The following is a 21,975-nucleotide window of genomic DNA, read 5'->3' on the forward strand; positions in this document are numbered from 1 at the left end:
ATACACTGAATTGTCCTGCCTACGGCCCACGTATAATGTGATTCATTGATTTTCCTTTCCCATCCTGGCCAGAAGCCCACCCTATCTGTTGCACAGGTCACAATGCTACTCTCACCACAGCTCCAGACTCCTAGGCAAATGCCTTTTCCACAAGCCTGAAGGCTCCCTTGGTAGCCAAGTACTGGCAGAGGCCTTGAAGAAGGGAGCAGGGTCATAAGCATCTTGGTTGTTGTCTCCAGTGCAGTGAGGAATGAGGCTATTGTGCAGGATGGGTCTGCTTCAGCAGGGGGGTTCCTTGAGTGGACACACTCGCACACATGCAGTCACAACCTGTGCAGTGAAGAATGCATTCCTGCTCTGCAAAAAGAAAAAGTAAGAGCTGAACCTGAGCTCTGCGTCCAGCCACAGGTTCTTGTGTGGCCCTTAATCATGGCTTAATGATTAATGAATCTGTCACTCCCTGCATCGGTGCTGGCCCTCCAGAAAGCAAGGCTGAGAGGGATAAACACAGCAACGCCATGACTGCCTCCCATAGCACCTGAAGTGGTAGGAAGGGTTGTATGTCCACATAGCTTTGCAGGAGAAGGAAACCTCTCTGGGAAGAGTGCAAAGGAGAGGAAACCTGCCATAATTCTTACCTAAGCCAAGAGCCCAGGCTGCTGAACCCTGATTGATGCAAGGAGGAGTTTTGCATTGTAAAGAAGTGGTGAAGAATGAGATGTTAGAGGGAAGGTTCACCCCTAAAATGTTAAAAGGAAAGTGAACGCTCTCTGGACAGGAGGTTGCTAACCTGCCCATTCACAAGATTTTCCCACAACAAGAATTTCTCACTTTACATCTGACAGTCTTTGTACTGTTTTCAGGCTGATAATATTTAATTCTTCTCAAGTTCACATTCAGTCATATAAGCTACTGTGGGAGTACAGCATCATAGAGCAAAGTCTGGTTTGGTTCATAAAGAAGCTCACTTCAGCACAGATTTAAAACAAATACCTGCATCAGTGGCCAGAAGAAGAGAAACCATGGCAATTTGAAGATGGATGTGTCCATCCTCCATGTTCATCAAGAGCTTTAGACTAAAGGCTGACATAAGGCAGCTTTAGTCCCTTATTAAAAACAACCTTTGCATAAAACCTCTTATTGTACACCTGTATCAGAAGAAGCAGAACATATATAGGAGATACATGACACAGTGCTGTTTTTCGCATCCCATGCACCCCATTCCCCAGCACGTGCAGACAGGCAGCACTGAACCTACCAGTACCACTGAATCTACCAGTGCTGAAACCAGAAGGATTTTATCTTATGTGGGGAGCTCAGATGTCGGTCACTGGAGCACTAAACCTACCACAGCCTGGGGTCAAAGGAGCTTCACACGGACAGAATTCACTGGTTAAGTTACATTCTCATTGGCGGTTCCTCACTGTGCACACCAGAAGGGCTCAGGGAACTGTCTTTGCTGCCCAATGGCTTTGCAGAGTGTTCTACTAACCCAAATTCTCAGGCAGGAAAAAAAAGTCAAGCAAGACTGATCCCTTATAACAGTCTTTCAATAAGTGAGTATAGACCCCTCACATATCCTTAAATTATATATCATTTATTGAAATATAGAGATCTTTATTTACAGGATTTGATTTTTCAAAGACAAAATATCAACAGGGGCATTTTGTAATACATTTTGTGCCTACCATCACTCGGGCTAGTTTGCCCTTCTTCAAATATTTCACAACAACCACCATTTTGGAAACACTTCCTTTTTTATTATTCTAAAATATAACTTTTGGACATTCAAAGTGCAACAGTTACGTGCCTGTGGAATATATCACAGTTAAAAAAAATATAAACAAAGGCAGTGATATAGCTGTCATAAATGTTTTGGCAGTATTCTAAAAGTCTATATAAAAATACTTATATACATATTGATGTATAACATCACCATATCTCACGTCCTTCACCATGTAATAGGACCATTTTGTACAAGCTGCAGACCACACTGTAAGGAATTGGTTGGCCATTCCAAATCAAATGCTGTGATAGGCTAACACTGATTGTCATTATAAGATTACCTTAGAGTAAGATTTGGGACTATCTTTTCCAGTGGCTTCTCAAAAATTAAGCCATAAACTAAAATGTTGGTAATACTGAAAATATTGTAAAACTAAAGAATCATCTCCTCCCACTTCTCCCTCTCTAATAAATCCCACTCTGCCTCTGCCTCTCATTCCAGTTTATCGGCAAGTTTATTGGATTCCACCCTGAAATAAGCTGGGTTTGGCTAGACTCATGCCACAGGTAAAATTAATGTATACAAACACTCATGAGCGGCTCTGGTTCACATCCACCATTTTGGTCTAGCCCCAATGTATGTTGTGCAATACAGAATGAAATCAATGAGAGGAAGGGGAGACCATGGGAAAATGTCCTTGTATTCCAGTAACTGGTATAGTAAAACATGCCAGGCCTGATTTTCAAACCCCGAAGAACACTGGGCCATGTGCAAAAGTGCAGGTGAAATCGCTTGCCTAATTTGAGCATGCAGTTGTAATGACTACACATGCAAATTAAGGCATGTGCGGTCCCAAATGGCCATTCAGATATCTGGGATATCCAGTAGACAATTTGTGTTTCCTCAATTTATAGTTCATAACTGGAGGGGGACTTTGCATCATCTTGTGTGTCCAGGCTATCCCTTCAAGAGTCTTTATATTTCACAGTTGTCCCCATGCGGAGCTCAGAAAGACACTTGGTATTGGTCTGTTGATTGCAGAGAAAGGAGGACATGTCATTGCTCATGGTTTGTTATGATTGTCGAACATGACCAGGGCTGAAAATGCAGGTGCCTCACTTCAGGTCACGTTTCCACATCTGCAGGACATCTGTATGTGGCCACAACCAGGTGATATTTTTGAAACTCAGAGCCAAAATTATTTGCCTGTAGAAATGACAATATTACATTTATTTTTCTTAAATCCACAACCATCCATGAATGACGTGATCGGGAGTTGTATAGCTTTCCTTAGGGCCATTTCAAGGTAAAGCTCAGTTTGTTACTTAGATCCAGGTAGCTTGTGTTGTCAATTGCTGCTGGTCCATCTTTCATACTTCCTAGGAAAAGTACTTGAACGCAGAGATGAGTTTGTACCACATTTGCATTTGTTCCACCATGCCAGATGCTGAGCGCGTCCTGTGAGGCACTCATCGCACTGAATTAGAGTTAAGTTTGAAAGATGAGCACCAGAAAGGATGGGGCCCTTTGCAGTGATGTACCTTTCTTTCACGTGTAAGTCTTCCAAAACATAAAATATCAATAACACTGTACAGTGATAGCAGTAATCATAATACTTTGCTCTTGTAAGTGGTGTCAAAAAATAACTATTGCAGGCTGAGAGCAGGTTTGTTCTCATGCACCTTCATCCAGAAATCACACCTGAAGGCAATTACTATTTGTAGTTAGAGTCTGCAAAGATAATAGTAAGTTTTCTGCTTCTCTTTAAACTTCAAAATTAAGACAAGGATATTTGTTGCAGAACTATTTCTGCTTTTATCATCTGGAGTTCAAGTCTGGGAGAGGTGTCTTTTTTCCTTGAGCCGTTCAAAAATAAAATTGATTTTTCATACCTAATCCTGGAATAAGATTTCTTTTGAGAAACTATGAAACACTAACAATGGGATGTTGCTGTTGGTTTATCATGATCTTTCACTCTCCAAAATTTGGGAAATCTGGCATAAATTCAAATTAAAAAAAATTTTTTTTGAATGCTTATACGTTCTTTTAACTGGAGGACAATAATTGCTTCTAGTACAGCTGATTAGAAAAGCTGCTCAATTCAAAATAGAAAACTAAATCTTAGCATATTACAGGATGCAACTTCTCCATATTGCATAAGTTTTAGCTAGTCAGAGCAATTATCATACTACATAGGGCCTGATAAAGGTTGTTTCATCAAATTTTCAGGTCATGATTTTTTCCTTGTACTTAATAATATTTCTTGAGATTGCTCTTACTGAAGGACAGTGAATTATAAAATATAGGCTTAGTGTTACGGAAAACAGTAGTAGTATTATCATGAAAACAGCTATCTTCTATGGTTAATAAAGACTTACTAGGTTTCTAACACCTATTATAAACTGGTTTTTATTATTATTATTATTATTATTCCCCTTGCATTAATGTTAAAAAGTAACATGTTTTGTAGTACCGGTCAGTTTTTTGTGGTTTCAGACATTATTGGTCCAAAAGTGGTTTTCGCATGTTCTTCAATTCACATGATAGTTCAACAGCAGCTGACACTGAGATTGAGGGAAGAAGTGCACAAAATTCATGGGTGATCCTTTCTAAAATCCATGGAGTGTATTCAATGTGCACCTCAAAAGATCCTTGAGCTGATAGTTATTTACATAATTACAATGATGAAGTATTGCTGCAGTGGAAATTCTATCCATCAAAGTCATAGGAATGCCCTTGGAACACAAAACTGGTCTGTTTATGGCCTTTCCATCGTCCTCCACCAGCTGGAATGGCAAACAACACTGAGATGCTCATAAAGTACTGCAAGAAGCAACACTAACAAAATCCATCTTTGACAGTTCTCTCTCTTTCATTCTCAGGCTGATTCCTTTGCCCATCACTGGGCATCTCTCTGTACAAATCCATCTTCTCTTCACATCCTTGACATTGCAATGAAGTGGTTTTCTCTGTGTAACAGAAGTCTGTAGACAGCACAGTAAGTTTCCCTGCGTGCAGTTAGAAGGTGTCTGGGATTACAGGAAGCTGTCCTCCACCAGATCCGAGGAGTCAATCCCGATGTCATCCATCATGTCAATGTCCTCAATGGTCTCATCCTCTCTCTTGATAAAAGTAGAGCTACTGGAACCAGTTTCAATGGCGCTTTCTTCAGAAGTCTGGGAACTGGAAGAGACGAAGATCTCAGAGCTAAAATACACATTAAAAGGCACCACGTACCCCAATTTATGAATTGAACTGAACACCACATCACACAGAATCACACACAGAATAACCTAGGTTGGAAGGGACCTCAAGGATCATGAAGTTCCAACCCCCATGCCTGGCAGGGCAGGTTCAAAGTCATCGAGCTGTAGAGGCAAATGTAATGTAAAACATGCCAACTGAACCATCAGACAGTTGCTATGACTTGGTCAAGTTAGCAGCTGCCTTCCTCTGGCAGACACAGAGGAGCCAAAATAAGGTATTTCATATTGGAAACATTATGGCCAGTAATACTGCCACACTACACAGAACCTTCCTAATGCATATCTCCAACAGAGCCTAGGAAATGAATTGCGAAGTAGGATTCTAAGAAGTACTAATGAATATCACCAAATGCAACCCAGAAAGGGGACTATGGGCTACCTGATTTGTAAAACTGTACCCACCTGTGCCTGTTCCTTTTGCCAAGCTCATCTTCAGAAACAGGGTCAATGTCAGGCAGGGGGATGATGTACCCACTGTCAGCACTCAGCCTCTGCTCATCAAATCCGCTCTCTCTATCCTTTAACTTGTCTTCATTCTTGTAGGTGACACCAATGTAGGTGTTGTCACAGTCTCCTCTCATTCGAGTAACAGCTGGGTGATCACTTTTCAGGAAGTCCAGGTGAATTTTCTCGTAGCTCTGAAAACATTCATTTCAACAACCTCATTAGATGCTACTCACTAAGACCACCTTTCTTCAGCTGACTAGCTATGATTCATTAACCCCCAAAACATTTGCTCAATGAGTCCACAACACTGGATGTAAAAGCCCAGCACCACCAAGTGACTGAGAGTTGGTTTTAGAAGATACAGGAGTGAGTGTGGCAGCACAGAGCAGACAAGAGAGACAAGGAAGGGCAGACTGGGAAATGGAACACCAAATGATGGAGCAAGCAAAGCTTTTCCAGAAGCAGCAGAAATTGGAATCCAAACTCTTCTGTGGGAAGAGGGAGGGAGAGAAATTCTACATATGGGCAATACATAGTTCCTTTTCTGGAATACTTTCACTGCCTAAAATATTCTGTGAAAATATATGTAAAAAAAGCATGCTCTGCTAGGAATCTGAAGTTGGTAGGATATCACTGGAAGCAGAGAGTTCTGCTTCCCAGCTAAAACTGCAAAATTGCTTTTCTCAATAACCTCAGCTTCCTTTCCCCAGACCATGTGATGTCCCAGCCTGCATCATGTAACTCATCCAGGTTAGGATGTGTCAGTTCAGTGACCATGGCTCTGATGGCTGGAGCAACAATCGCATTTCCCTCTAAAAACATATGCACAAAATACAGACCTTTTTGTACTGTCCAGGCAACAAGCTCTCCACAATTTCACTCAAATGATAAAATGAAGGTCTTTTCTCTGGTTCACTGTTCCAGCACTTTACCATGATCTCATACCTACAGATAAGACAGAAAACAATTTAATCAACTGGGAAGGAAAGCAAGCTATCAGGCAAAAACAAAAGCCAAAATTGTCCAGAGACTGGCCAGACATGGGAAAGCCAAATATGCACGTACACTTCATTGGTAGCGTGATCAGGTTTTGCCATTCGGTAGCCACTCTTTATCTTATTGTAGAAAGTGGAGTCGACCATCATGCCAGGATATGGTGTGCCACCTGCAGATAAGACAGAAGAAAAAGAATACTATATAAAACTGAATTTAAAAGTATTATTTTACGTTGTGTTAATACTTACAACCTTGAAATAAACCACAGCTTATGATAATAAAAATGTTTGCAAATCCACAAATACTGACTAGCTAGTGTTTGCTGAACCACATAAAGATGCTGACTTGGAGAAAACAGATAATTCAGTTGTCTGGTTAATACTCCTCTGGGGTGTATTTTAAATTTCAGAGAGTGTTGATATGCCTATGAGTCTAGAAGGGTGAGATACAAGTGGTTTTTAAAATCTTCTTGAGAACTGCTCAGAGACCCATATAGTTATTCCAGTTATTGATCATTTTATGTTTTGTGGTGTGAAATACAAACTTTAAAAGAAGTATTAAACAAGCCTGGAAGCTGTTTGCAGGCACGTGTGCCTTTGTGTATAAAATAATCTTTCAGTGAGGAGTTACTTTTACAGAACTGGAGCTTTGCAACTCACTGCTTGCAAAGTCAGGTAGTTCTAAAGCTGAACCTGATCATAAAATTGAAATATTGACATTTCACTGGGGAAGCTGAATGGTTCCCAGATAGTGTCCCCAAATACTGATCAGCTGCTCAGACCAAAGTTTGACATGACATCAAAGTTAATGAAACTAAACCAAAGCTGGCAAAAATGAATAACTGACGTACATTGTGTTGCATCAGCTGCAAGGCATTTCTGGTATGCTCTGATGTGAAACATTGTCTAGGAAAGACTGAGGCTGGTGCCATTTTAAAAAAAAAAATCCCTTTGTAGTGTTTCTGAAGAGTACTGACTGAGCACAGAGGCCGGATGATACCCAGATCAGGTGGTCAGCCTGTATCTGGAAGACTTAAGGTCATGCTCTGCCACTGTCTTCCCGTGCTACTTTGGCCAAGTCATTTGCTTGTGTACGTTTCACTTTTCAAGACAGAGAGTGCTTTCCTGGGTGCAGGCATGCATTCTGTAATGTTTACACCAAAGACCACAGCCTTTTCAAAAGCAAGATTTTCACTTAAAAATCGGCTTCAGACCCTACTTTAAAAGTAAGACAATGAAGCACAGACTTATTTGTGCTTCAGTTCCCCATCTAAATAGCACTTCTGTGACCTCAGTGATGCTTGTGAATGGATATTTACAGGGCCCCGTGATGCCTAGAGATTGCAGTTATCAATACTATAAATAGTGCAAATGCTGTTTCTGAGAAGCAGCTCTATTACAACTTATTCTAGAAAATAACGTTAGGCTTGGGGTTGCCATGGGGCAGTAGCAGATATCATGCAGGCGTGATTAATTCTGCTCAAAGTAAATCTGGGCAAAGCACACTTAGTGAAGCAGGCCAGCCACCCGCCCAGGAGGCTAATTAATCAGCCTGAGTCAGGAGCCAGGCTGCTCCCAGCTGGGAAATGTATATTGTCTGTAACTGCTAAACACTGTCATAACCACTTTACGCTGCCATAAACCAACTGTGAGAATGGTGCTGACCTGGAAATGAGAAATCAGTGTCCCAGAAGATTGACATTTTGTTTTCATTCTGTAATGGGGCTTAGATGGGATCTTTTGAAACATATACAAAGAGATTGCTTCTAAATAGCCACTCGACTGAGTTGCAGCCAAGGCACCCTGATGCATGAGGAAGTTCATTCCTCCACAGTTTGGCCAGAAATTCCATCCTGGCACCAATGCTATTCCAGAAAAGCTTTTCACTCCCTGCCTTCAATTTTCTGTCCAAAAAAAAACAAACACAAAAAAAAACAAGAAAACAACCAAACAAAAATCTTGCAAAATAAATAAATAAAACTAAATCTTTAGGAGAACAGGGACTTCTTGCTTCAAACTTCATGCTGGGACCTGAATCCTCATGCAGAAGAAACTAAAAGTTGATTTCACACCTATATTTCTACTACAGGATTTGAAATGCTTTGTGTAGAACAGCTTGGACTGAACAAAATTAATTACGACATGTAAGAAAGTGTTCACAGTACATACCAAGAGAAAATATTTCCCACAGCAGAATACCATAAGACCAGACATCGCTTAATGTTGTGTACAGATTGTCAAAAATGCTTTCAGGTGCCATCCATTTTACTGGGAGGAAAGTCTGTAGCAGAAGGAAAGAAACCCCAAACCACATAGATTAGTCATTAAAGAAATGCTTCCTGTTACAACTGTTGTTTGACAGTCGGGATTAGCTTCGCCTTAATAAGAAAAACTTGTGAACATGGCCATTACATATTTTTAATTCCATTTCACATGGAGATATCAGGATTAGAAGCAATGCTACTCTTTGCTCCCCAAAAGAATTTATTAAACTACAACTGCATTCATTTTCCCAATAGCAAATGAGTAGGCTGATTGGAGGTAATAATGCAAAGGGTGGCACTGATGATCTAGATCTGATGTGTCATTGATGGACGTGTTACTGCTCTACATACTGACAGATCCTTACTTTATCCACTCACAAAACTTGCCAGTTAAAATTTAAGCCTGTGAAGCACTAAGTGAGGCCGAAGAGCTTTCCAGCTTTCAAGCAATCTTAGAAAAGTCATAAGAATTAATGAACTGAAGAAAGATTGTTCTCAAGAGCGCTCATCTCAGCAGTTAATTAGTGTAACTAATACTGCTAACCAGCATTTAAAGCTGACACTTCTCACTGCAGTTAAAGCAGAGCCCAGGAGATTAAGAAATACATACGCTGCCCTTGGAGACGTAGTTGGAATCATGCATGATGTCTCTAGCCAACCCAAAGTCACAGATCTTCACGATTTTGCCTTGAGCCAGAAGGACATTACGAGCTGCCAAGTCACGGTGTACACACTGCATGGAGAGAAATTAAGTCTTTCAAGGACGTGCTAATTCCTAGAGGGCTGTTTCTCTTCCAAAGCTCTATGAAAACACCCAGATCGTATTGACTTTCTGGGCACAGTCTTAACAAGACATTCTTCTACTGCACAGGCCCCAATACTGCCCTCTAACAGAATCATGGAGGCATAATTCCTCAGAAACAGAGGGGCCTCATGTGCATTTGCAACAGTGGGAAGGATGCAAAAGCAATGCCTGTCCAATGATAGTTTGTGCTCACACCACACTGGCCAGTGCCTGCATAGAACCTCCACCCAGACCCTGCCAAGATCCACCACTGGATCTAAGACCATGGCTTTACCAATGACAAAGACTGCAAATGAGAAAGAGGATGTTGCTTTGATTTCTCAAATCATGGTAATCTCAGTTTCCAGGTTAAAAAGCTGACTAAAACCCCAAAACATGACTATATTGTATTTGTTTTCAGAATCTAAACTGAAACCCACAGCTCAGACATTTGTACATTTCCTGCATTGTTACTTAGTGTTTTATTTACTTACATTTTTAGAAGCCAAGAATTCCATTCCCCGTGCAACCTGGTAGGTGAAGCTTAGCAAATCCAGCAGGCTCAGATCTTCTGAACTGTCATCCGAAAGAAGGTAATTTACTTCTGATTCTACGGAAACATAGAGAAAAGTATATCTATGTTTGTGCTGCAAAGAGTGAAAGAAGCATCCATTTCCTCTACCTGTTTTATTTTGAACTGATGACTTTAACAGTCTGACATGACCAAAACAGTCTTCACAATAACTAGCCACAGCTGACGTCTTCATCAGTTGCTGAAACATGCTGCTTTTGGTGTTAAATTTAACATTTGTTTTTTCTCCTGTCTGTTTTTTTCCCCACAAAATTGCAGGGAAAAGAGGGAAGAAATGTAAAAGGCCCACTGAAGTGTTACACAGGTTGTTTATAATACTCAGTGTGTGGTTCAAAAACATTTACCAAGTTTTTTTGCATACACATACATTCTTATCCACTTACTCTTTCTGAACACTGCTGTATTTCCCAATGAGTATTCGTTGGAGCGGAACCAATACCAGCAAAAAGGATCAGGAATTCTAAGGCAAATAATCTTATATTTTTTATGAAAGATGTTGGCAAAAAAACAGTCATGATTCTGTGATTCATTTATCCCCACTGTCCTAGAGCACAATATGAGTACATTAGTCTGCCATGTAAATGTGGGCTGGCTATGCTTCAGTTCCTGGAGCCCAGAGCCAGAAGTGACTGTGCCTATTTTTAAGTAAAACATAATTCGATTCTGAGAAAAGGAGCAGGGAATAGGATGTATTCATTATCCTCATTACATAATCCAGGAAAGTATTTGGGACTGTTGCACATTTAGTGTCAATTAATGTGAAATGTAAGTGTAAACAGAGTAATAAAAATTACTATTATTGTTGTTCATTCTTACTGCTCAAAATCTTGCAGACCACAAGACTAATGAAACCACTGCCTCCAAAGAGTGTCTGCAGCCTCATTACAGAATATGGCCCCTAAGCAGTTCAGCACAGAAGCAAACACACTGCCCCAGCAGCACACAGTGCCACTAGAGCACGCTGACAGTCTCAGAATCACAGAATCATAAGGCACCAGCTTTTAGCTTGCAGGTGATACTCGTATGCATACAGAACACAGCTGAATAGTTTACAACCATGTCATAAATGGCAAAAATCAGATGTTCATTTGTGTTAGTGATGCATGCAAACAGGACAACTCTACATTACCTGACAAAGATTTCTTCTTATATGAAGCAGGTCGATCATATACAGATCTCTGAATATCAGAATATTTAGATCCTTCCTTCCTTTCCAGCATTGGCACGTACTGAGTCGTATCAGCTTGTTTCATGTCCATGTATTCTCCAGTGTTTTCAAATGATAAAATCACATAGCTGAAATTATTAAATATATATACAGTTGTATCAGCTATCAGGGAAGATGGCTTCCCTGCCATAACATCCTATGCTCTGACAGTTCTCAGGACACACACAGCTGCATTGCTAAGTAATACAAGGGTTTAAGAGCTGACTTACTGATAGGGAATCCTGCATAAGAATCCTACACCACAACACAGCCACGTATTACCACACACACATCACCACAGACTACAGTAATTGAACCTCTACAAGAGCTTTAAACTTGTCCTTTCATCAACAGTCAGATATATATCTATGTGTCAATATACCTTGTCTAACTTCCAGTAATCCCACTGAACTCAGCTATTACTACATAGGGTGTTTAGTTCAGAGTTCCAAAGGACAGATCAATTTATTCGCTCACACAGTTTGCATCAAGCCCAGTTAAGCTGAGCAAACTCATGCTCAGATGAATAGTCCCAGATGGACTTGGCTACTGAGTCAGTTGGTCTATTTGCCAGTGTGTTTTTTTGAAGGAATTTCTGTCCCCTTCTTAATCCTGGCTGATGTTATGACATTGCTTGATTGCTGCTGAAATCTTTTTAGATATTACAACACTGATAAACAAAAGCCCATTGAGATGAATTATTGAGAGCTCCAAATCAAGGAATGAAGGGTAAGGAATAAGGATTAGTAATGCTATTCCTTATATTGTAGGTCATACATTTTCTTTTCCCCTTCTTTCCCACCTTCTTGTGCTTTCATCAGCTGGGTTCATCCCAAAAATATCCATGTCTTTCTTTGGTTTCTCTGGATGTCGGCTGAGGAAGTTGTCCCTGTTCTTGTGTAGATAGTTCACCAAATCACCATAAAAGCAGTATTCAGTGATTATGTAAATAGGTCCTGATGAAACAAGGCAAAATAATTCATCTTTCAAAAACGACAGCTCCCAAAGACAGCATAGAATCAAATATAGAACAAGAAGATTACTAGAAGTTAATAGATTTCAGTGTATTAAATTATGACTGTAACTACTACCAAATAACAAGTAGGCTTGTGAAATCTCGTATTTATTCATATTAAATGTTAAGGTCAATCACACTTGATATTTGTGTGATTATTAAACAGTGAATGGCAGCTCCACAGCAAGCTTCCATTTAATCAGCCATACCCACCTGATTTTGTACAAGCTCCAAGCAGGTTCACAATGTTCAGGTGGGGCCCAAGATGTGTCATTATCTTCAGTTCAGACATCAGAGCTTGTTTTTCGCTGGATCTAGCTGTAGCTGTTGAAAAAGCACACACACCACTGAGTGAGAGCAATCACTATTTTCACAATAATAATTGATCTCCCTTTGCTTGCCTCAGAAGAACATTTCTAAAATTATTTCTTGAAGAAGACTGTGTCCTTTTCTTGAAAATGGGACTTCTTCAGACTTGGAGAAGAGTCATAAGTCATAGAATCACAGAGACAGTAAGGTTGAAAAAGACCTCTAAGATCATCTAGTCAAACCATCCACTTAACATTAATTTTGCCCACTAAGCCATATCCCTATGTACCACACCTCCATGTTTCTTGAATACCTAATGAATGACCACCAGCTCTGCTAATGGAGACCTCTTCCATGGGGCAGAAGACATGAAAGGCAGGAGAAGGAAAACAAAATGTCTTGGTTGAGAAGCATTGTAAGCAACAAAAGGGCTTCAGATATCCACCAGGAAAGAGGACTTATTTAATTTATCTCAAGAGTTGACCCAATCTGTTTGCCCTTTTCCAGGGGTACACTGGATTGCTTGTGTGGCACAGAGGGACTTTGCAAGCTGCTTTTTACAGCACTAGGAAGTTCCTCGTTGCTCTTGAGCAAGTGGTACAAACCAGCTTCATCCACACTGCAGGTAGATTTGAAAGTAGATATTGAGAAGCTACTTATACACAAACAGTGCTCAAATAACCCAATGGGAACGTGCACAGACTAGAATGGAAAACGGAACAGTGATAACTTACGTTTTAGCATTTTCACAGCTACTTTCATCACTGGTTGAGAACGACTCAATCCATATGCTGTCCCTTCCACCACTTTTCCAAATGCACCAGAACCAAGGATTCGACCTGAACATGAGGAAGAGCATTATTAATTCCAGGGTGTAACAGCAATTAGCCTCATTTCCTGCTGCTGTTCCTCTTCAGAATATGAGTACACTCACTCAGAACACTGGTGTTAAAAATAATAATAGTAATAATAATAGAAATAATGTGATGTTGTTGAACAGAAAATGCAAATATATTTTAAAGAAATTAAGTACAGTTCCCAAATGAAAGCAAGCAATCATTAGAAGCACATCTATATGTGCGAGTTTGTAGGACAGGAGCTCTGAGAAACAGTGCAGTTCATATAAATATGTCCCTAATTCTGCCCTCCCACACTCACCCTTCCTAAGCATTGAAATTCCTATGTCTAAACTTGCCTCAGCCGGTATTTGACTAGAGTATAGTTGTGCCCTTCATTTCAGATATGAACTGGGCTCTCCAGCTGTGGTTTTGGGCTGTTATATTGATGCTGATACAGCTAGCAACAAGACAGGCTGAAGAGAATCAGCAGAACATTTAGAAACAGACAAGCAGGACCATCAGTAATATGAAGGAAGCTGAAATACATATTGATCATATATGAGGGAAACTCCTCTGAAGTTTAATGTACAAGTGTGTTTCATCTGTTTGAATAAATTTTATTGCAAATTTCCAAGTGCTATGATGAAACAGCTTATGTTTATACACATTTACTCTTCCCACAAATCAATTTAGACAAACAGTTTTGGTTATTATATCCTGTTTTCTATTACAGATGCAGTGTGCAGAACAATTGTGTATAGATTTAGCAGAATTCTAGAGAAGTATGAAGTGCACAAACATTATCCAAAATGCTGTAATTCATTGATTCCATATTGGACAGCAAGTTCATTAAGGCAACATTTATTCAGTAAACGAATCCCTATATGAGCTCCAGATGCCAGGACATTTTCATATTCCCAATGAGCTCTTTCATTTCATGTGTTTGTTTTTTCTAACTTCCAACATGAGGAGACTATATAGGGCTTTTTACTATGGAGATAAATGACATTCTGTCCATGATGTTCACTTGCAGTTTGAACTTTCTGCCTTTTGCACATCTGAAGGTGTTATCTGGCATGCAATGCCACATGTTTCTGTTATCCTAAGGCTACAGCCCATACTTTTGTTGTATACACTCCTTAGGAAAAAAGTTTCCAGCAAAAAAATAAATATCTACATCATTAGCAAGAAATGGTGCGTGCTGAGTTACAACTAACAAACCTCTCCAAGATCATGACAGTGTAGTTTGTCATGCACACGAAAACCATGCCGTTTCTTCTCAAGATTCCTGCGCTCCAAAGGTTATTCTTTCCAGTCATTCAGGATGTGAGAAATCTTCCCACTAAATTTCAGACTAATTCAAACAACCTGAAATTTGGCCCCTGAAATTTTTCAGCCCGAAAATCTGGGAGCCACATGGCAGGATGCAGCCCTTCAGAAAGTGATCGCGTTTGCTGATGCTCCTTGATCTTCTTGTCTTCACGAGCCAATTCCTCCCCAAACCATGAGACACACATCTCCCTCCCGTCCCTCGGCCCAGCCTGAGTGCATTCAGAGGCAGGGGGAGCACTTCCGGAGTGACAGGGAGCTATTGCTGCTATTCCCCTTTTCACCCCTCTCCACACACATTCCATCTGTTCTGCACTTGAAAATTCAGAGCCAGGTGACTGCTTACAAGTTGGAGGCATCTGTAATGCAATAGCTCCATCACTTTCTGGATGTCAAGGCCTTCAGCAGAGACCAAAATTAAATTGTGTATTTATTACTCTTAGTATAAAGGCACGACTGGGATCTGCCTGCTGGAGGACTGCTTCTCTGTGACATGAGGACCATGCAGACAGCATCATTTCCAAGCTCCTGAAGCTTCTGGAGGGACTGTACTTGGTGTGAGAGCTAATTTTAGTCCAAGCTCTGCCCAGGTCCGCAATATCTGCTGAGACCAGTGCAGAGGTGCCATGTTTCTCATCTAGAGGACATGCCTACAAATATGAAGTCCCAAACAGTTTTCTTGACCAGACTGCTCTTTGGCCAAAATTAAACTTGGATTCACCCCATACCAAACCACAACTTCCTTAACAAATACCAAAAGCCAAACAAGATTTATATTCTATACCCAGCTTCTAGACTCACGAAGAATTAGGTACCACATCCCTAAATGCTATAAACTTTGAACCTTAACTTGCCTTTTGCAAGCTGCAAATGGAAATGGGTCTAATTCTATCTATTAGACCAGCATTTTGTTTTATGAACTCCACTGTGATAAGTAGGTGGTTTGTTAGGAAGTGATGGGAGCAACTCTGCAGTCTCTACTGCCATTCCAAAACCTCGAGATGCCACAGCACTCAGGTTCCTCTCCTTAAAGGACCCTGCTCTGCCTCCCCAGCTTCAGGAGGATGAGCAGGGACCTCACAGCTTCACAACAGCACCAGGAAGAATGGCACACAGGCAGCTCACTGCATTATCCAATTTCTAGTTGTTGCACATCTCCTAGTCCTGTGCTGGCTGCTGGGTGTTTCAAATAGCAGAGCACTACACACATAGTGGAAAGAGGATAGCAAAGGGAAAAATGCAAAGTAACTCTAATTTATTAATTGAAACTCCAGCCAGCCAACATTCAGAGTTGGCATTTAATGCCACTCTGCACTCCAGGCCCTACTAGATGGAAAAAAAAAAAAAAAAGAAAGAAAGAAGAAAAGCCATACACACAAATAAATACCAGCTGGCTTACTCAGCCAGAGTGGGAAGCACTCATCTGAATGAGCCAAAATGTTTTTTCATCCTCTTTCACAGCCTCCTTTAGTTAAAGGTGTGATTCCTTTGCTGCCATCTTCCACTTCAATAAGGGAAAACCCACACAGACCAGAATTATCAGACCCAGAAACAAAACAGGTCCCCATCAGCCTGACAGGAAACATTTAAAAAGACAAAACTGCCAGCAGAGAAATGTCAACCACATCAAGAAGAATGCTTGAGCAGTCCTGTTTGCTAACAGGACAAGTAGCACCCGTGTTTAAAGCTCTGACTGTCATGAATGTACTTGTAAACAGGAAAGCACTGAAGGAGACTGGTGCTCATGAGTCAGAGGGAGACAAAGTCACGGCGGTGGTCTATTAACTCAGATCTGACAAATCCTATTTAGGCAGATAATTAAAGTCTGAGTTGTAATAAAATAATTCCATTAAATATTCACTCTCTCCTAGTTTTCAATTAGCAACATGAATTTAACATGAAGTCAGTCCTGAGCCAGAAAAAAACTATGCCTCTTTTAAGAATTAGCATCAATTCTTTCTTTATGGTGGGGCAAGGAGAATTACAGCAGGGGAATGCATTCTCTAAACAGCATCACAGAAAAAAATCTCCTTTTAGTTCTCTTCTGCATTTTTTGTATGCAGCTTGATGCACAGACACCTCCAAGAGAGGGCTGATTTGTGCATGTAAAACACTCTCTGGATAGAACATTAGAATTGTTTATAGTCACTACAATTTCAGCTGATAGAAATGACAAATTGGGCCGTTTAGCTGAATTCTGTATGAACTCTAATGCAGGGACAACAGAACGAGAGATCAAAGGTGGAAGGAAGAAGGGCAGTAGCCACAAAAAACACATTATTCAGTTACTCAGCAATTATATATGTGCATAATGGATTAATAATTTAAAAAATATTTCTAATAAAACTATATAACGACTTGCAGGTTTCCCTTGGCCTCTCCACATAAAAAAAAATGTCTTGCAAATTAAAAATACTGATTCACTTCTCGTGGGTGTCTTAGCAGCAATGACTGTTGGAGCTGGAATTTAACTCTGGCAAGGGCCACTTAAGTAGTGTTGAGATGGGCACTGCACATCTGGAGCACTGCAGTGCTGGAATGAAGGTGTAGAAAACACTAACATGTTGCTCGAGGCTGACACCAATGCAGAAGAAGGGGATTTGGAAGGAGAACAATGGAAAAACAGATAAAGAGAGACTCTGGCCTCCAAGGCCACCAGGAAACTTACCAAGCACTAACCCATCTCGAGGAAACTCCCATCTGGAGTCATAAGGCAGCTGCATTGGGTCCACATAAATATATTCATGGCCATCGGGGCTGATAGACTCAATGACTCTCCATCTTATCTCGTACCTTGGCTTCTGCAAAGCACAATGAATGTAATCATTAGTCTTATGTCTGACTTGAGATCAAAACCCAACTGGGCTCCACATCCAAACTGAAATCTTTATTTCTAGATTACCTGCTTCCAGATGATGACCAGGACAATCAGTGAAATTATCACAATCACCAAGAGTACTAAGACAGCAGCAGCCACCGTCAGTTCTGATCGCAAGGCTGTGGAGTAAAAAGAAAGGCCATATTTTCCTCCAGAGCCATGAAAACACAACACATGCGCAAGACACCCTTCTCCCACAGCTTTGCACTTCCCACATCCTACAGACATGGAAAGAGCACACTGAGTTGGTGTCATGGTTTTGTAATTTTGTAATTTTGCTATCATACTATTCTGGAGAGAGAGAGTTTCCGATCTGAGATTCAAGCCCAAGTTAACTCTGATCAGTCACAGGAGGCATCAGTAGCAATATCAGTTGCCCCTGTGGAAGGCAAGAAATGGAAACGGGTGTCCATGCATCTAGAACGAAAAGAAGGAGAAGCAGGGGGGGGGGGCAGCAGAAGACCCAGGTGCCGGGCATGGAGCAGTACCGAAAAAAGCAAAGGGAAAAGCCAAGAGGCATGAAGCTCTGAAGCTGACTGAAATCCAAGGCTCAAGAAAGGAGTTTACATGGCGTCAAGATGAAGGTATCCTTTCTTGGTTGCTTCGCTGCTGGGACAACAGGGCCAACAGCTTGTCTCTAGATGGTAATGAAGCTCACCAACTAGGAAGCATTGCCCAAGATGCAGGTGTTGACAGAGGGATTAGCAGATGTTCAGATGGAGTTGCCACTCTCTGGTTGCGGCTGTTAGAAGCTGTGAGAGAAAGGTACCCCTACAAGGATGCTTTGAAGCCTAAAATTACTAGTTGGAATACCGTCCAGTACCTGAGGGAATTGGTCATGTTGGAAATGTTGTACAACCCTGATCCAAGCGAACATGATCCTGAGAGAGTGAGGGCCGATCCTGACATGTGGCAGAAAATCACAAGTACAGCACCAGAGAGAATTGCACAGTCATTGGTAACAGCATCTAGAGGATTCGAGGGCAGATGGCCCCGAGTTGTTGAGCTGATTATAATGCTTCAAACCGTCAATCAGCAGCTCCCCCAACTGCATGCCACAGTTTCTGCCATCTCACGGCTAGAAGACCGACTAGATGAAATGTGCAAGAAATTGTTTCCATCAACTAATCGTAATGATCCCGTAATAGTATCAGAAACAACTGATGAAGGTCAATCCTCATACGGGCCACCAGGTCTAATGAAAGATCTGATCAAAGTATTCCAGTCCTACTCCTCACCTGTATCATCAAAAGTCTCAGCTGTTAAACGCACACGCTTCCCAGCTCGAGCAAAGAACAACAGTACGATTGCACCGCGTGTTTCCGTGTGGCGCTACCTACGTGACCGTGGAGAAGACATAAGGAAGTGGCATGATCAGCCTACTTCTGCACTACGAGCACAGGTGAAAGAACTACTAGACATACCAACCACCAGTGGAGTTGCTCCAGTCATCACAGGTAACCAATAGAGGGGCCCTGTCCTCAGTCAGGGGAGGGAAAGGGATAATAGAGTTTATTGGACTGTGTGGATTCGATGGCCTGGTACATCAGAACCACAGGAATATAAAGCACTGGTGGATACCGGTGCACAGTGCACCCTAATGCCCTCCAGTCATGAAGGGACAGAATCAATCCATATTTCTGGAGTGACTGGGGGCTCTCAAGAATTGACTGTGCTGGAGGCTGAAATAAGCCTCACTGGCAAAGACTGGCAAAAACATCCTATTGTGACTGGCCCAGGGGCTCCATGTATACTGGGTATTGATTACCTCAAAAGGGGGCATTTCAAGGATCCTAAGGGGTATCAATGGGCCTTTGGGATAGCTGCTGTAGACATGGACAACATTAAGCAGCTGTCTGTTTTGCCTGGCCTGTCAGAGGACCCGTCTGTTGTGGGGCTGCTACGAGTAAAAGAGCAGCAGGTACCGATTGCTACAAAGACAGTGCACAGACGGCAGTATCGCACCAACAGGGATTCCTTGCTCCCCATTCAGGATTTGATTTGCCAGTTGGAGAATCAGGGAGTGATCAGTAAAACTCACTCACCTTTTAACAGTCCCATATGGCCAGTGCGTAAAGCCAGTGGAGAATGGAGGCTGACAGTAGACTACCGTGACCTGAATGAGGTCACACCCCCATTGAGCGCTGCTGTGCCGGACATGTTGGAACTCCAGTACAAGCTGGAGTCAAAAGCAGCCAAATGGTATGCCACCATTGACATTGCCAATGCCTTCTTCTCTATTCCTTTGGCTGCAGAATGTAAGCTTCACCTGGAGGGGCATTCAGTTTACTTGGAACCGTTTGCCCCAGGAGTGGAAACACAGCCCAACCATTTGCCATGGGTTGGTCCAAACTGTACTGGAACAGGGTGGTGCTCCTGAACACCTGCAGTACATTGATGACATTGTTGTGTGGGGCGATACAGCAGAAGAGGTTTTCACAAAAGGAGAGCAGATCATCCAAATTCTTCTACAAGCTGGCTTTGCTATTAAGTGAAGCAAAGTAAAAGGACCTGCCCAGGAAATTCAGTTCTTAGGTATAAAGTGGCAGGATGGACGTCGTCACATCCCAACAGATGTGATCGACAAAATCACTGCCATGTCTCCACCAACTAGCAAGAAAGAGACACAATCTTTCCTGGGTGCAGTGGGCTTTTGGAGGATGCACATTCCAAACTACAGCCTCATTGTAAGCCCCCTTTATCAGGTGACGCGGAAGAAGAATGATTTTGCATGGGGCCCTGAGCAGCAGCAGGCTTTTGAACAGATTAAACAAGAGATAGCCCGTGCTGTAGCCCTGGGGCCAGTACAGACTGGACAGGATGTAAAGAACATCCTCTATACTGCTGCTGGAGAGAAAGGCCCCACTTGGAGTTTGTAGCAAAGAGCCTCAGGAGAGACCCGAGGCCGACCCCTGGGATTCTGGAGTCAATCATATAAGGGGTCTGAAGAGTGCTACACTCCAACTGAGAAGGAGATCTTAGCTGCGTATGAGGGGGTTCGGGCTGCTTCCGAAGTAGCTGGGACTGAAACACAGCTCCTTTTGGCACCTCGACTGCCAGTGCTGAACTGGATGTTCAAAGGAAAGGTTCCCTCCACCCATCATGCTACCAATGTCACCTGGAGCAAGTAGATTATGCTGATTACACAGCGAGCGCGAATGGGAAAACTCAATCGTCCAGGAATTCTAGAGGTAATCATGGACTGGCCTGAAGATAAAAAGTTTGGAACATCACCAGCAGAAGAGGTATCACGTGCTAAAGAGGCCCCACCATACAAGGAATTACCAGAAAATGAAAAGAAATATGCCCTATTCACTGACGGATCATGTCGCATTGTAGGGAAGCATCGCAAATGGAAAGCTGCTGTGTGGAGCCCCACATGACAGGTTGCAGAAACCACTGAAGGTAAGAGAGAATCAAGTCAGTTTGCAGAGGTAAAAGCTGTCCAGCTGGCCTTAGATTTTGCTGAACGGGAGAGGTGGCCAATGCTGTATCTTTATACTGACTCATGGATGGTGTCAAATGCCTTATGGGGGTGGTTACAGCGGTGGGAACAAAATAACTGGCAATGGAGGGGTAAATCTGTTTGGGCCACTGAACTATGGAAGGACATTGCTGCCCGAACAAAGAATATGGTTGTAAAGGTGCGTCACGTGGATGCACATGTGCCCAAAATTCGGGCTACTGAAGAACAACAAAACAACCATCAGGTAGATAAAGCTGCCAGAATTGAGGTGGCTCAAATTGACTTGGACTGGCAGAATAAGGGCGAATTATTTCTAGCTCGATGGGCTCATGAGACCTCAGGTCATCAAGGAAGAGACACGACATAAGTGGGCCAGAGACCGAGGGGGGGACTTAACCATGGACGCTATTGCGCAGATTATTCATGATTGTGAAACATGTGCCATAATTAAACAAGCCAAAAGGATGAAACCTCTCTGGGAGGAAGGGCGATGGCAAAAGTATAAATATGGGGAGGTGTGGCAGGTTGATTATATCACCTTGCCACGATCTCGCAGTGGTAAGTGTTATGTACTCACCATGGTAGAGGCAACCACTGGGTGGCTCGAAACATATGCAGTACCCCATGCTACTGCTCGAAACACCATATTAGGTCTTGAGAAACAAGTCCTATGGCGACATGGCACCTCAGAAAGAATTGAATCTGATAATGGGACACATTTCAAAAATTCTCTTATAAATAGGGCCAAAGATCATGGCATTGAGTGGATTTATCATATTCCCTACCATGCACCAGCTTCTGGTAAAATTGAACGATATAATGGATTGTTGAAAACTATGTTGAAAGCAATGGGTGGTG

The 21,975-nt window shown here is 41.9% G+C and overlaps 1 protein-coding gene across 3 annotated transcripts in view; it reads right to left on the reverse strand.

Moving 5' to 3' along the window:
- Positions 1-1,576: 1,576 nt before the first annotated feature.
- PDGFRA (platelet derived growth factor receptor alpha) overlaps positions 1,577-21,975 on the reverse strand; it is a 39,563-nt gene continuing 19,164 nt past the window's right edge. For all 3 annotated transcript variants that reach the window (XM_085545423.1, XM_015862296.3, XM_015862295.3), the window contains exons 11-23: positions 17,676-17,770; positions 17,442-17,574; positions 13,340-13,444; positions 12,510-12,620; positions 12,084-12,237; positions 11,204-11,370; positions 9,977-10,092; positions 9,309-9,431; positions 8,604-8,715; positions 6,505-6,604; positions 6,279-6,384; positions 5,395-5,630; positions 1,577-4,909 (exon numbers count right to left, since the gene is read on the reverse strand). In XM_085545423.1, the coding sequence (XP_085401549.1) occupies positions 4,762-4,909; positions 5,395-5,630; positions 6,279-6,384; positions 6,505-6,604; positions 8,604-8,715; positions 9,309-9,431; positions 9,977-10,092; positions 11,204-11,370; positions 12,084-12,237; positions 12,510-12,620; positions 13,340-13,444; positions 17,442-17,574; positions 17,676-17,770 (1,706 nt within the window). In that variant the 3' untranslated portion in view covers positions 1,577-4,761. The remainder of the gene's footprint in view (positions 4,910-5,394; positions 5,631-6,278; positions 6,385-6,504; positions 6,605-8,603; positions 8,716-9,308; positions 9,432-9,976; positions 10,093-11,203; positions 11,371-12,083; positions 12,238-12,509; positions 12,621-13,339; positions 13,445-17,441; positions 17,575-17,675; positions 17,771-21,975) is intronic.

The sequence above is a fragment of the Coturnix japonica genome, chromosome 4 (genome assembly GCF_054131305.1).
Source record: "Coturnix japonica strain WE chromosome 4, WE-NBRP24, whole genome shotgun sequence".
Classification (NCBI taxonomy): domain Eukaryota; kingdom Metazoa; phylum Chordata; class Aves; order Galliformes; family Phasianidae; genus Coturnix; species Coturnix japonica.